Below are 14,024 nucleotides of genomic sequence, written 5' to 3' on the forward strand. Positions count from 1 at the left end.
AAACAAGAACCAGGTGTAACAGGACTTGGAAGGGGGGGGGGGGCGTAGGGTTCCCAGGCCATCTGAGGCCCCCAGGTAGTCAGGCTCTGGGCAGGGTGGTACTTGGCACTTCTGCCGGCATGCGAGCACCTTTGCACTGCCAGCCTGGCACTTTGGTACTGTCACCTGGGCACCCTGGCACTGCTCGGGTGCCTGGTTGGCACTACCAGGCTGGCAGATTAAAGCTGCCCAGGTGCCAGATTGCCCACGCCATGGATCGGGCTGGGGGTGCCCTGTCCTTATTATGTGAGGTGAAGGGGAGTCGAGGGCCTCCCTGAAAGATAAGTTAATGTGTGTGGGGGGGGCCGAAGGCCGCGGTGGGGGGGGGGGGGGTACCGAAGGCCGCGGTGGGAACCGGGTTTGGAGCGTCATGGGCAGGTTCCCGTGGCTCCTGGATGCAGTGGCAAATGTGATCCAGGTGATGGCTTGCTTCCTTTCCTTGTTCTCAGACTGAGTATAAGACTGGTCCCGTTGGGCGCAGCACCACGCCTGGGAGCCACGTAGCACTGTCACCGAAATTCCGTACGTAGACAGCGTCTCCGGGCTCAAAGGTGCAGCACCGTGTGCCGGCCCAGATCTGCCTCTGAACGATCCTGCCCATGCCAGACCCGGTCCCTGATGTCCATGATGACCAGGCTTAAGCATGTCCTGAGATGTCTCCCCACCAGTAGTTCCACCAGTGCCACCCCCGGGGTGGCGTGTGGTGTGGTTCGGCAGCTGAATAGGAACCGGGCCAAATGGGTGTCCAAGGATGCAGTGGTCAGCTTCTTCATCCCACGCTTGAAAGTTTGAACCACCAGCTCGGCCAGACCATTTGAGGCCGGTGATATGGAGCAGTCCACAGGTGGCGGACGGATGCCTTTTGAAGCCATAAACGCCTTAAATTCTCCAATTACACCTGCAGATGCTGGATTGTTGCTGACATCCCCCTCATGTAGTCCCCAGCTCTGCATCGACATCTCGAACATTAATGGGACCACCCTTTCGAGAAGCATGAGACCCATCTGGACTGCAGCTGATCCTTGGTGTCGGGCCGCCATCCAACCGTCCGCCCCCTCGAGGGCTAATACCTCCACCTGATGCACCGCTGCATGTGTGTGGTGCATACACGATAGTGCCCCAGACTTCTTCGATATAATGCCCAACCGAGGTGAATGGCTCTGGGATGGTTGAGGGTGCCAGTGACAGCAGTGACAAGAAGTTTGTGTCATCCCCGGACATGTGCTCCGGGTTTCGCAGGGTTTTGGCTGGGGGCGGGGGATACCAGCCAGGGGCACGGAGGTGGTGACTCACCCAGGCCGCCCTGAGGAGGTCGTGCAGCTTTTTCCAGCACAGCTGCCCCATCCTTGCAGTGTGGCTAACGGCCTCTGCCACCTGCGTCCAGGCTCAGTTGGTATCGGCAGGTGGCAGCTCTTTCCTTACCCTGGGGAACAGTGTTTCGCCTCTCCTCCACGGCAGTCAGCAATATCTCCAGGTCTGCATATGCAAATCTCGGGGCTGCTGTCCGGGGTGGCACTTTCTTGGTTAGAATGAGAGTATGCGGGGAGTGGAGTCCTAATATCAGCTCCAGCTTGTCAAGTTCTGTAGTGCCAATCCCGACCGCAGAGAATCCAGCACCGCCGTCTTTCGGAATTGCACTTGTTCACCGTGGCGTGGGTACTGGTCCATTAGCATGTCCTGAATTGCTCCGGGACCGAATCACCATCGGGACCGTGGAACACCCACCATTCAGTCCTGGCGTCGGCACTTAGTCTCTCAAACGGAGAATCCAGCTCTCATTCTTTCTTTCCTGTAGTGAGTAACAGCTGTGTTGCAGCAATGCAGTCTTCCAGAAATGTGTGGTTGTATTCTTCATTATTTAGTTGACTCGGATGTTGCTACTAAGTGCACAGTCTATGATTGAGTGAGATCTACACTGATAGGGAGGCCATCACTTCATGCTGTGTCAGCCTTGCGCAAAAGGTACTGGTAGATGCTTCAGTTATTTTACCATCTGTCTTTTAAAAACTTGTTCTGCAGTTTTTCATTTTACAATTCAGACCAGTTTGCATTTTCGGCTCAGTAATTGAAACTAGATAACATTACAGTGCAATGGTGAATGCCTGCATGTGGAGGTTGTGCAGTTCTCGCCAACCAATCTGTTTTTCTTTTGCTTAATGTTCTATTGGGTGTTTAACATTATATATAAAATTTCCAGACGATTATGGCGCAATGAGTTTCTGTTTTGCTGGCATGGCAACAAAACTAGATATTATCAGGATCACGAGTAAGAAAAGTGTTTTCCTTTGGAGAATGAAGCCAGCACTAGTTAGCATTGCTCTACTTTGGAAAACAATAAAACAGTTGTACATGGGGGTAAATCGAGTCATACAAGTGACTGAAAATATGAGTTTGGTGGGGCTCAGTTTGTGTGTGCACTTTTGTTTTTGTGAAACGATTTAATGCATTTCTGGGGGTCGGTTTAGCTCAGTTGGCTGGGCAGCTGGTTCCTGATGCAGAGCGAAGCCAGCAACACGGGCTCAATTCCCGTACTGGCTGAGGTCATTCATGAAGGCCCTTCCTTCTCAACCTTGCCCTAGGGGCTGGTTTAGCACAGTGGGCTAAATAGCTGGCTTGCAATGCAGAACAATGCCAGCAGCGCAGGTTCAATTCCCGTACCGGCCCCCCGAACAGGCGCCGGAATGTGGCATTTAAGAGTCGACCACATTGCTGTGGGTCTGGAGTCACATGTCGGCCAAACCAGATAAGGATGGCAGATTTCCTTCCCTGAAGGACATTAGTGAACTAGATGGGATTTCCGACAATCGGTAATGATTTCATGGTCATCAATAGACTTTTTTAATTCTAGCTTTTTATTGAATTCAAATTTCACCATCTGCAGTGGTAGGATTTGAACCTGGGTCCCCAGAGCATTACTTTGGGTTTCTGGTTTACTAGTCCAGTGACAATACCACTACACCATCGCCTCCCCAAAAGGGGTCCTTTTGCAATAGCTCATGGCCATAACCTTCTTGCCGTTCCTACCGGCAAGGTCTTCTTGTCCCGCTGACACAGCACCCCAACTACGGGTTTCACGGCAGAAACGAGTGCATTCATTGGGAGACCCCTTTGACAGCAGCGGGACCGGCTGATCCCACCGCCAGCCAATGGTGGGCCACCTCCGCCATAGCGTGGAGTGAAAAATCCTTCCCTATATTCCAATGCTGTTCATGGATAATCGGTAAGGACAGGAATGCAATTGTTTTTTTTTCTTTAAATTTAGAGGACCCAATTCATTTTTTCCAATTAAGGGGCAATTTAGCATTGCCAATCCAATTTAGCTTGCACATTTTTAGGTTGTGGGGGCGAAACCGACGCAAACACAGGGAGAATGTGCAAACTCCACACGGACAGTGACCCAGAGCCGGGATCGAACCTGGGACCTCGGCGCCGTGAGGCAGCAGTGCTAACCCACTGCGCCACCGTGCCGCCCTGGAATGCAATTGCGATAATTCATTATCAAGAAAGGTCTATACATAGCCTGCCTGCCCTTGGCAGGAAGTGAATCGAAATAGACAATTCCTAATTATTTAGAGACTAAATTTGTTGAGGCAAATTTTTGCGATGGTACTCAACAATTAAATATCTCAATTGTAACAATTCAAATCAAAACTTGGATTTAGCCTGGAGGTGCGTTTCGTGCAGGGGGCTGCAATTTTAAAGTGAGGAAACCCAGAATACTGGGATTCTTGCTTCTAAATTTTGTTTTGTCGGTTTACTGTCCACAAGCAGCTCAATTGACAGTCTTAGAAGGCTGTCAGAGCACTTCCGGTTGCGGCTATGCGGAGCTAAGTTGCACATTTGGCGGCTCCCACAAAAACTGACTTTTGGGCTCTTTTTAGGGCCCCCAACGGGACTTTTTCGACGTTTCCCGGTGCGGTAAGGCGATCACAACAATTCCCCGATAGTATATGGCTTCTACCAGGAGCGGGGCGGCTAAAAAGCTGGTGGTGGACCCGTAAAAGGTGCGAGGGAAGAAGAACAAAATGGTGGCGGGCGGAGACCAGACAGCGTGGAGGCAGTGGGCGCAGGAGCAACAGGAGGGTATCCAGCGCTGCTTCAGAGAGATTAAAGCGGACCTGCTTAACCCGATGAAGGCTTCTATTGATAAGCTGCTGGAGACACAGACGGCCCAGGGGGTGGCAATCCGCGAGGCCCGACACAAGATCTCCAAGAACGAGGACGAGATCTTAGGCCTGGCGGTAAAGGAGGAGGCGCACGAGGCGCTCCACAAGAAATGGCAGGAGCGGTTTGAGGAGATGGAGAATCGGTCGAGGCGGAAGAATCTGCGGATTCTGGGCCTCCCGGAGGGGCTGGAGGGTCCGGACGTGGGGGCCTATGTGGTCACCATGTTTTTTTTTTTTTAAATAATATTTTATTGAAAATTTTTGGTCAACCAACACAGTACATTGTGCATCCTTTACACAACATTGTAACAATACAGATAATAATGACCTTTTTTAAATTTAAACAAAAACAACAACAAATAAATAAATATTAAATAACAAAAAATAAAAACTAGCCCTAATTGGCAACTGCCTTGTCTCAGGCCACACACCCCCCCCCCCATCCCCCCCCCCAAGTCCTGGGCCGCTGCTGCTGCCTTCTTTGTTCTCCCCTATCTATCTTTCCGCAAGATATTCGACGAACGGTTGCCACCGCCTAGTAAACCCTTGAGCCGACCCCCTTAGGACGAACTTAATCCGCTCTAACTTTATGAACCCCGCCATATCATTTATCCAGGTCTCCACCCCCGGGGGCTTGGCTTCTTTCCACATTAGCAATATCCTACGCCGGGCTACTAGGGACGCAAGTGCTGGCGAGGAAACCTGAGGCTAACGAGCCTCCGCGGGCGGTGCTGGTGCGGTTTCATCGGTTCGTTGATCGGGAGTGTGTACTCAGGTGGCCAAGAAAGAGAGGAGCAGCAGGTGGGAGAACGCGGAGGTTCGAATATACTAGGACTGGAGTGCGGAGGTGGCGAAGAGGAGGGCCGGGTACAATCGAGCGAAGGCGGTGCTGCACAGGAAGGGGGTGAAGTTTGGCATGTTGCAGCCGGCGCGACTGTGGGTCACCTACAAGGACCGGCACCATTATTTTGAGTCTCCGGAGGAGGCGTGGGCCATTGTTCAGACCGAGAAGTTGGACACAGATTGAGGGTCAGGATGGGCGATTGGGGGATTGCGGTTGATATGTTACTTTTGGAGGGGGGGGTCCTTTGCTCTTGGTTTCTTTTTTTTTCTTTTATGTTTTCTCTTTCTGGTCGGTGAGGGTGGTTAGGGCGGGCTGGGCACTGTTTTGGTTGGGTTGGTCAGGGGGGCTCTTGGAGGGGGGTAAGCAAAGGGAACAGGGGTGGATGGCCGGCAATGAGATGGGGCCCTGCGGGGGAGGGGGAGGCCCGAGTCGGGGGTGAGAGGACTGGGCCTGTAAAAGGAGCTGCGTCAGAGGTGGCGGGACTGGATATGTGGAAAACGCGGGCTTTTCCCGCGCTGAAGACTGGAGGGGGCCGGGGCGGGGAAGCGAGGGTTGTTTCCCGCGCTTAGGATGGAAGGGGGAGGGGAAGAGCCTGTGGATGGGGAACGGAAGAGGAGGGTGTGTCACACATTGGGAGGAGTCGAAGGAGAGGCGGGTGTGGCCGGGGTCAGCCGGTGTCAACTGACTTGCGGAAGTGCAATGGGGGGAGTAAAACAGCTAGGATGGGTCCTAGCCGGGGTGGGGGGAATTGAGTTGCTGCTGCTATGGTCAAGGGGGAGCTGGAGCGAGGGGGGGGGGGGAGGAGGGGGGTCGAGACGGGGGTCTGCCGCCATGGGGAACGGGACGGGTGTGGGGTGCGGGCGCGTGGCTGGCCGAGGAGGGGTTATGGCTAGTCGGCGGGGGAGGGGGGCAGGTAGCCCCCTGATCTGGCTGATAACCTGGAATGTAAGGGGACTGAACGGGCCGGTCAAGCGGGCCCGGGTGTTCGCGTACCTGAAAGGGCTGATAGTGGATGTGGTTATGCTCCAGGAGACACACCTGAAGGTGGCAGACCAGGTAAGATTGAGGAAAGGGTGGGTAGGTCAGGTGTTTCATTCGGGGCTGGATGCCAAAAATCGAGGGGTGGCGATTTTGGTGGGAAAGAAGGTGACATTTGAGGCGTCGAGCATTGTGGCAAACAATGGCAGTAGGTACGTAATGGTAAGTGGTAAGCTGCAGGGAGAGAGGGTGGTACTGGTCAATGTGTATACCCCGAATTGGGACGTTTAATGCGGCGCATGTTGAGTCGGATCCCAGACTTGGAAGTGGGGGGCCTGATAATGGGGGGAGACTTTAACACGGTGCTGGATCCGGCACTGGATCGCTCCAGGTCTAGGACGGGTAGGAAGCCGGCGGCGGCTAGAGTGCTGAGGGGGTTTATGGACTAGGTGGGAGGGGTGGAACCTTGGAGATTTGCAAGGCCGGGGGCTAGGGAATATTCATTCTTCTCACATGTCCATAAGGCTTATTCCCGAATCGACTTTTTTATTTTGAGCAGGGCGCTGATGGCGTGAGTAGAGGATACCGAGTACTCAACGATAACCATTTCGGACCACGCCCCGCATTGGGTGGACTTAGAGCTGGGGGAGGAGAGTGACCAGCGCCCATTGTGGCGCTTGGAGGTGGGGCTGGTGGCGGACGAGGAGGTGAGCGAGAGGTACCTGGAGGCCAACGATAACAGGGAGGTCCGGGTGGGGATGGTATGGGAGGCGCTGAAGGCTGTGGTTAGGGGAGTGCTGATCTCCATTAGGGCCCACAAGGAGAGGAGGCAGCAGGGGGAGAGGGAGAGGCTGGTGGGGGAGATGGTGAGGGTAGACAGGAGGCATGCAGAGGTGCCCGAGGAAGGATTGTTGAGGAAGAGGCGCACGCTCCAGGCCGAATTCGACCTGGTGACCACCAGGAAGGCAGAGGTGCAGTGAAGGAAGGCCCAGGGGGCGGTCTACGAGTGTGGGGAAAAGGCGGCACAGGGGGGGAGCTGGGGCCTCGGTGTGGATACCAATACGGGGGAACCACCGGTTCGTCCCAGGGAGAACAGATGGAGGGTTTTCGGGGTGGCACAGGGCAGGGATACAAAGGTTGGGGGACCTGTTTGTGGACGGGAAGTTTGCGAGCCTGGGTGAGCTGGAGGAGAAGTACGGGCTCCCTCCAGGGAACACCTTCAGGTACTTGCAGGTAAGGGCGTTTGCCAGGCGGCAGGTGGTGGAATTCCTGCAGCTGCTGCCACACCCAGTACAGGACAGGGTGCTCTCGGGAGGGTTGGTGGGGAAGATCTTGGTGATGCAGGAGGAGGAGGAGGCCTCGGTGGTGGAGGTGAAAGGCAAGTGAGAGGAGGAGTTGGGAGAGGAGATTGAGGAAGGGATGTGGGCAGCTGCCCTAAGGAGGGTGAACTCTTCCTCATCGTGCGCGAGGCTCAGCCTTATACAGTTTAAAGTGCTGCACAGGGCACACATGACCGGGACAAGGAAAAGCCGATTTTTTGGGGGTGAGGACAGGTGTGTTAGGTGCTCAGGGAGCCCAGCAAATCACACCCATATGTTCTGGACGTGCCCAGCGCTGGAGAAATTTTGGAAGGGCGTAGCGAGGACGGTGTCGAGGGTGGTAGGATCCAGGGTGAAACCGGTCTGGGGGCTCGCAATATTTGGGGTGGCAGAGGAGTCGGGAGTGCAGGAGGCGAAAGAGGCCGGTGTTCTGGCTTTTGCGTCCCTGGTAGCCCGGGGAAGGATTCTTCTTCAGTGGAAGGATGCGAGACCCCCAAGCGTGGAATCCTGGATCAACGATAAGGCGGGGTTTATTAAGTTGGAGAGGGTGAAATTCACCTTGAGAGGGTCGGTACATGGGTTCTTTAGGTGGTGGCAACCGTTCTTAGACTTCCTGGCAGAACGGTAGACATTGGTCAATGGCAGAAGCAACTCGGGGGGGGTTACTTGACTTTATTTTTGTTTTTTTTGTTATTTACACTGGAGGGTCTGAGGGGGTGTATATACCTGTTGTGTTCAGTCGGGGTGTCAATGTTAATTTATTATTATTTATGTACAGGGGGAGGGGGTATGGAGGGTGCCTTTCTAGACTGTGTTTTGTACTTAGCCCTGTTGGGTTCCTTTTTCATTTTGTTATTAATTTTTTATTAAAACCTTAATAAAAATTATTTGTAAAAAAAAAAAAAAAGAAGCCTGTCAGATGAGAATCCTGCAGCATAAAGCCACAGCCGAGAGAGGTTGGGGAAGGTTGGCTGGAATTGGGAGGAGGTAGGGGCAAACATGTCTTCCATTGTTCACATGCTTTCAGGGAATAGCCAAAGTTTCTGCAGATTTGGCAATTAACTTTTCACTTATTTCTAGCTTTCAGTATTTAGCAAAGATGACCCTTCATTGTACTTTAAATTAATCTTCATCTATTTTCTTTTGTCACAATTTAAAGCTTTTATAGGTAACAATTTAGGGCAGCACAGTGGGATAGAATATTAGCACTGTTTCTTCACAGCGCCAGGGTCGCAGGTTTGTTTCCCGCTTGGGTCATGTCTGTGCGGAGCCTGCACGTTTTTCCCGTGCCTGTGTCGGTTTCCTCCGGGTGCTCCGGTTTCCTTCCACAAGTTCCTAAAGACGTGCTTTTAGGTGAATTGGACATTCTGAATTCTCCCTCTCTATACCCGAACAGGTGCCGGAATGTGGCGACTAGGGGCTTTTCACAGTAACTTCATTTGAAGCATACTTGTGACAATAAGCGATTTTCATTTTTCATTTTCATTTCTCATTTTAATTTTTCATTCACCTGACTAGGGCACATAGGAGTGGGTTCTTCCCGGGGTGGAGGATAGGTGTGCGCAGTGTTCTAATGGATCGGCGAATCACACGCACATGTTTTGGTCTTGCCCTAAGCTTGTTTGCTTCTGGGTCTCCTTTTTATGATACCTCAGTGTTAATGTATGCCTACTTGTGACAATAAAGATTATAAACATGAATCATCGAATTGCTACAGTGCAGAAAGAGGCCATTCGGCCCATCAAGACAACACCGACCCTTCGAATGAGCACTCTACCCATGTCCACCCCACCCTATCAACATAACCTAACCTGCACATCCCTGGACACTGAGGGGCAATTTAACATGGCCAATCCACCTAACAGCACGTCTTTCGGGACCTGTGGGAGGAAACTGGAGTGCCCGTAGGAAACCCAAGCAATCACAGGGAGAATGTACAAACTCCACACGGACAGTGACCCAAGGCTGGATTTGAACCCAGGCCCCTGGCGCTGTGATTCTCATCGGTTCATCTTCAGTGAGTAATTAATGTGATGTTATGTGCACTAGGAGAGTAATCCTATTGTGCAGGACATCAGAACACTAGCATTGAATCATACATTCGGTAAAGTATTTGCAAGAAAAAACTTTTTCTAAACAAACATGCACCAATATCTCAAAAATGTGGAGCTCTTTTAACCAACGCAAGTTTCTAAAATTAGTTAAAGTAATGAGATAGAAAAATTCAAATTCCTTGAGGAGGAAAGTTGCTGGGTTTTTTTCTCTAACAGTGGAGCTCCTGAGCGTTTGTAAAAATAATTAATTTCCCATATTTTATCTTGTCTTAAAATGACCAACATGAAGAATCAAATTTTCTTTCTACAGTGGGATATTCGATCTGGAGAGATTGTTCAGGAGTATGATAGGCATCTGGGAGCTGTTAATACCATCACATTTGTGGATGAGAACAGGCGATTTGTGAGCACTTCCGATGACAAAAGCCTCCGTGTCTGGGAATGGTAAGTTACTGAACCACTGTGGAGATGAGGGTTGATGTTCTTTTTCTGTGAATCCATATGAGAGAGAAGGGGGAAATAGTTGCATGAGAATGAACCATCAAGAAAGCGCATATCTTGCTCCATGGTGGAATTTTTACATAATACTCAGTTAGATTCATTTATGTACTGCAATTTTTTTTTCTCCAAAGTTTAAAATTTTCTGGTATTTTCAGAATATCGATTTTTTTTTTTTTTTTTTTTTTTTTTTTTTTTTTTTTTTTTTTTTTTTTTTTTTTTTTTTTTTTTTTAAATTTTACTTTACTCCTGCTAAGTTAAAGTTTCTGCTGTGGCTATTGTTCTGAGTTTACATTGAATAAAAATAGCTTTAAGTGGTTGTAAATATTTCACAGTTTGAAATAATCGTTATTACTGATCAGACTGGTGAACCAATTATGGAGTCCAATGGTAATGAGCATAAAGGTATGCTGTAGTTTCTAGCAATTCACTTCAGATTACCAATGTGGTAAAACTCCTAAATTACTAATTGAGATTTAGATCAAATTGTATGTTGGGTTACCAAGTTGATTTCTACTTTTGTTTGGGTGGATAAGACTCGGGTGCTTCGGACGTTTTTGCACGAGGATAGTTCGCCAGCTAGATGAGCTACTGGAGATGTTTCAGCTCCCGAGGGTGAATGTAGTTAGGCCCTTGCCAGTCCGTGGTTTTATGCGTAAGGAACTCCCTTCATTTCCTCTGGTGCCCTAGCTTATGGATAAGGTACTGGCCATGGGTGAACTAGGGGGGATTTATGGACGGTTAATGGCGATAGAGCAGGCATCGTTGGAGGAGTAAAGAGGAAGTGGGTGGAAGAGCTGGGTTTGGGCCTGGAGAGGAGGTCATGAAGTGAGGCTCTACATAGATTAACTTCACATCATCGTATGCAAGGTTAAGTCTGATCCGGTTTAATGTGGTGCGCAGGGGCTGGTTTAGCACAAGGCTAAATAGCTGGCTTTTAAAGCAGACCAAGGCAGGCCAGCAGCACGGGTTCAATTCCCATACTAGCCTCCCCGAACAGGTGCCGGAATGTGGCGACTAGGGGCGTTTCACAGTAACTTCATTTGAAGCCTACTTGTGACAATAAGCGATTTTAATTTTCCATTTTCATTTCTCATTTTCATTTTTCATTCACCTGACTAGGGCACATCGGAGTGGGTTCTTCCCGGGGTGGAGGATAGGTGTGCGCAGTGTTCTAATGGACCAGCGAATCACACGCACATGTTTTGGTCTTGCCCTAAGCTTGTTTGCTTCTGGGTCTCCTCTTTATGATACAATATCAGGGATTTTGGGTGTTCAGTTGTCGTTGTGCCTGTTGGTGGCTATCTTTAGAGTGTCTGACTCACAGGGGCTACAGATGGGGACGAAGGTGGATGTTTTGGTCTTCAATTCGCTAATAGCTTGGAGGCGAGTTCTGTTTGGCTGGGGGTCCCCACTGCTGCCTAAGTCCTCGGCTTGATTGGGGATTTGATAAAATTTTTCACCTGGAAAAGATTAAGGGCGCCATCTATCGGCCTTGTCCCGCCGTAATCAGAGAGTAAATGCCGGGAGAGGCCTCCAACGGGATTGCCAACGGCCATTTGGTCTCGTGAGATCTAACCCACCTGAAATGACACCTAGAAACGTTTCTGTTAAATTGCGCCCTAAATATACCTTGAGGGGGTCGGTGGAAGGGTTCTACTCATGGTGGAAGCCTTTCATCTCCTTTTTTAGGGTTGCCGTTGGCGGTTAGGGGGAGGGTTAAGGATTTGCTACTGATTATGAGGGGGAAGGGGTTCGGGTGGTCGGAATGGGTGTAGTTTAAGGTTAGGTTGGGGTAGTATTGTTGACTGTAATAACACACAGCAATTAGGGGGGCAGTGGGCATGTTGACCTTTATTGCGAGGGGATTGGAGAACAAGAATAAAGAAGTCTTGCTGCAGTTGTACAAAAGCCCTGGACCTTCCTTCCTAACACGACTGTGGATGCACCTACAGCAGCTCACTACCACCTTCTCAAGAGCAATTGGGGATGAGCAATGAATGCTGGCCTAGCCAGCGTCATTCACATCCCATGAAAGAATATTTTTAAAAGTACCTCTGCATTGGAAAAATTATTCAAACTACTATTTGCTTTTTACTCAGCTGTTTGGATTTGTCATAATACTTTTTCATTCCATGTCACAGGCTTTTTATAATCCTCTCCTTTAGAATCTATTTCTCAGCGTTATTTTTGCTTAATGGAATTTAAATACAAAATCTCTTGATACCTTGACAGTAATTAATTGATTTGGCAGCACTGGCTAGTTAGCAGGTGCCATCACTTGAATATTAAATTAACTTGGTTTGAATTTTAAGCTGATTTATTTCATTCACTGATTTGCTTGTAATGAGAGAAAACTTACAGAGGAAAAAAATATTTAATTTTAATTTCAAATTGCGAAATTATTATTATTATTTTTGTTGGCCCAATCCCAAACACTCTATCCCAGTCACCCCACCTAACCTTTGGACACTAAGGGGCAATTTAGCATTGCTAATACACCTAAACTGCACATCTTTGGACTGTGGGAGAAAACCGGAGCACCCAGAGGAAACCCATGCAGACACTGGGAGAGAGAGGGGACTTGAAAAACATTACGGTAGACAAGTCCCCAGGGCCTGATTGGATGTACCCCAGAATACTGAGAGAGGCAAGGGAGGAAACTACTGTGGCCTTGAGAGAAATCTTTGTATACTCACTGGCTACAGGGGAGGTCCCAGAGTATTGGAGAATAGCCAATGTTGTTCCTTTGTTTAAGAAGGGTAGCAAGGATAATCCAGGTAATTACAGGCCAATGAGCCTTACATCAGTGGTAGAGAAATTATTGGAGCGTATTCTTCGAGACAGGATTTATTCCCATTTGGAAATAAGTGGACGTATTAGCGAGAGGAAACATGGTTTTGTGAAGGGAGGTCATGTCTCGTTAACTTGATCGAGCTTTTCGAGGAAGTGACGAAGTTGATTGACGAGGGTAGGCCATTGAATATTGTCGACATGGACTTCAGTAAGGCCTTTGACAAAGTCCCTCATGGCAGACTGGTACAGAAGGTGAAGTCACATGATCAGAGATGAGCTGGCAAGATGGATACAAAACTGGCTCGGTCATAGAAGACAGAGAGTAGCAATGGAAGGGTGAATTTCTGAATGGACGCTGTGACTAATGGCGTTCCTGAAGGATCAGTGCTGTGACCTTTGCTGTTTGTAATATTTATATAAATGATTTGGAGGAAAATGTAACCGATTTGAATAGTAAGTTTGCGGATGACACAAAGGCTGATGGAATTGCGGATAGCGATGAGGACCTTCAAAGGATACAGCAGGATACAGATCAGTTGGAGACTTGGGCGGAGAGATGACAGATGGAGTTTAATCCGGACAAATGTGAGGTGATGCATTTTGGAATGTGTAATACAGATGGGAAATATACAGAAAATGGCAGAACCCTTCAGAGTATTGATAAGCAGAGGGATCTGGGTGTACAGATGCACAGGTCACTGAAAGTGGCAACGCAGGTGGAGAAGGTAGTCAAGAAGGCATACAGCATGCTTGCCTTCATCAGCTGGGGCATTGAGTTTAAAAATTGGCAAGTCATGTTGCAGCTTTATAGAACCTTAATTAGGCCGCACTTGGAATATAGTGTTCTATTCTTGTCGCTGCACTACCAGAAGGATGTGGAGGCTTTGGAGAGGGTACAGAAAAGATTTACCACGATGTTGCCTGGTATGGAGGGCATTAGCTATGAGGGGAGGCTGGAGAAACATAGTTTGTTCTCAATGAGGGGTGACCTGATCGAAGTCTACAAGATTATGAGGGGCATGGACAGAGTGGATATTAAGAAGTTTTTTTTCCCAGGGTGAAAGAGTCAATTACTAAGGGGCATAGGTTTAAAGGGGAAGGTTTAGAGGAGATGTACGAGGCAAGTTTTTACGAGGGTGGTCGGAGCCTGTAACTCGCTGCCGGAGGAGGTGGTGGAAGCAGATACGATAGTGACTTTTAAGGGGCATCTTGCAAATACATGAATAGGATGGGAATAGAGGGATATGGTCCCCGGAGGGGTAGGAGGTTTTAGTTCAGACGGGCATCATGGTACTGTAATTTTCTTTGTTCTTTGTTCTTTATTCTCAAA

General features: G+C 49.3%; 1 protein-coding gene across 1 annotated transcript in view; it reads left to right on the forward strand.

The window, feature by feature from the left end:
• cdc40 (cell division cycle 40 homolog (S. cerevisiae)) overlaps positions 1–14,024 on the forward strand; it is a 243,394-nt gene that overhangs the window by 146,403 nt on the left and 82,967 nt on the right. Inside the window, exon 12 of the mRNA XM_072500007.1 lies at positions 9,711–9,844. Coding sequence (XP_072356108.1) covers positions 9,711–9,844 — 134 coding nt within the window. The remainder of the gene's footprint in view (positions 1–9,710; positions 9,845–14,024) is intronic.

The sequence above is a fragment of the Scyliorhinus torazame genome, chromosome 4 (genome assembly GCF_047496885.1).
Source record: "Scyliorhinus torazame isolate Kashiwa2021f chromosome 4, sScyTor2.1, whole genome shotgun sequence".
In the NCBI taxonomy this organism is placed as follows: domain Eukaryota; kingdom Metazoa; phylum Chordata; class Chondrichthyes; order Carcharhiniformes; family Scyliorhinidae; genus Scyliorhinus; species Scyliorhinus torazame.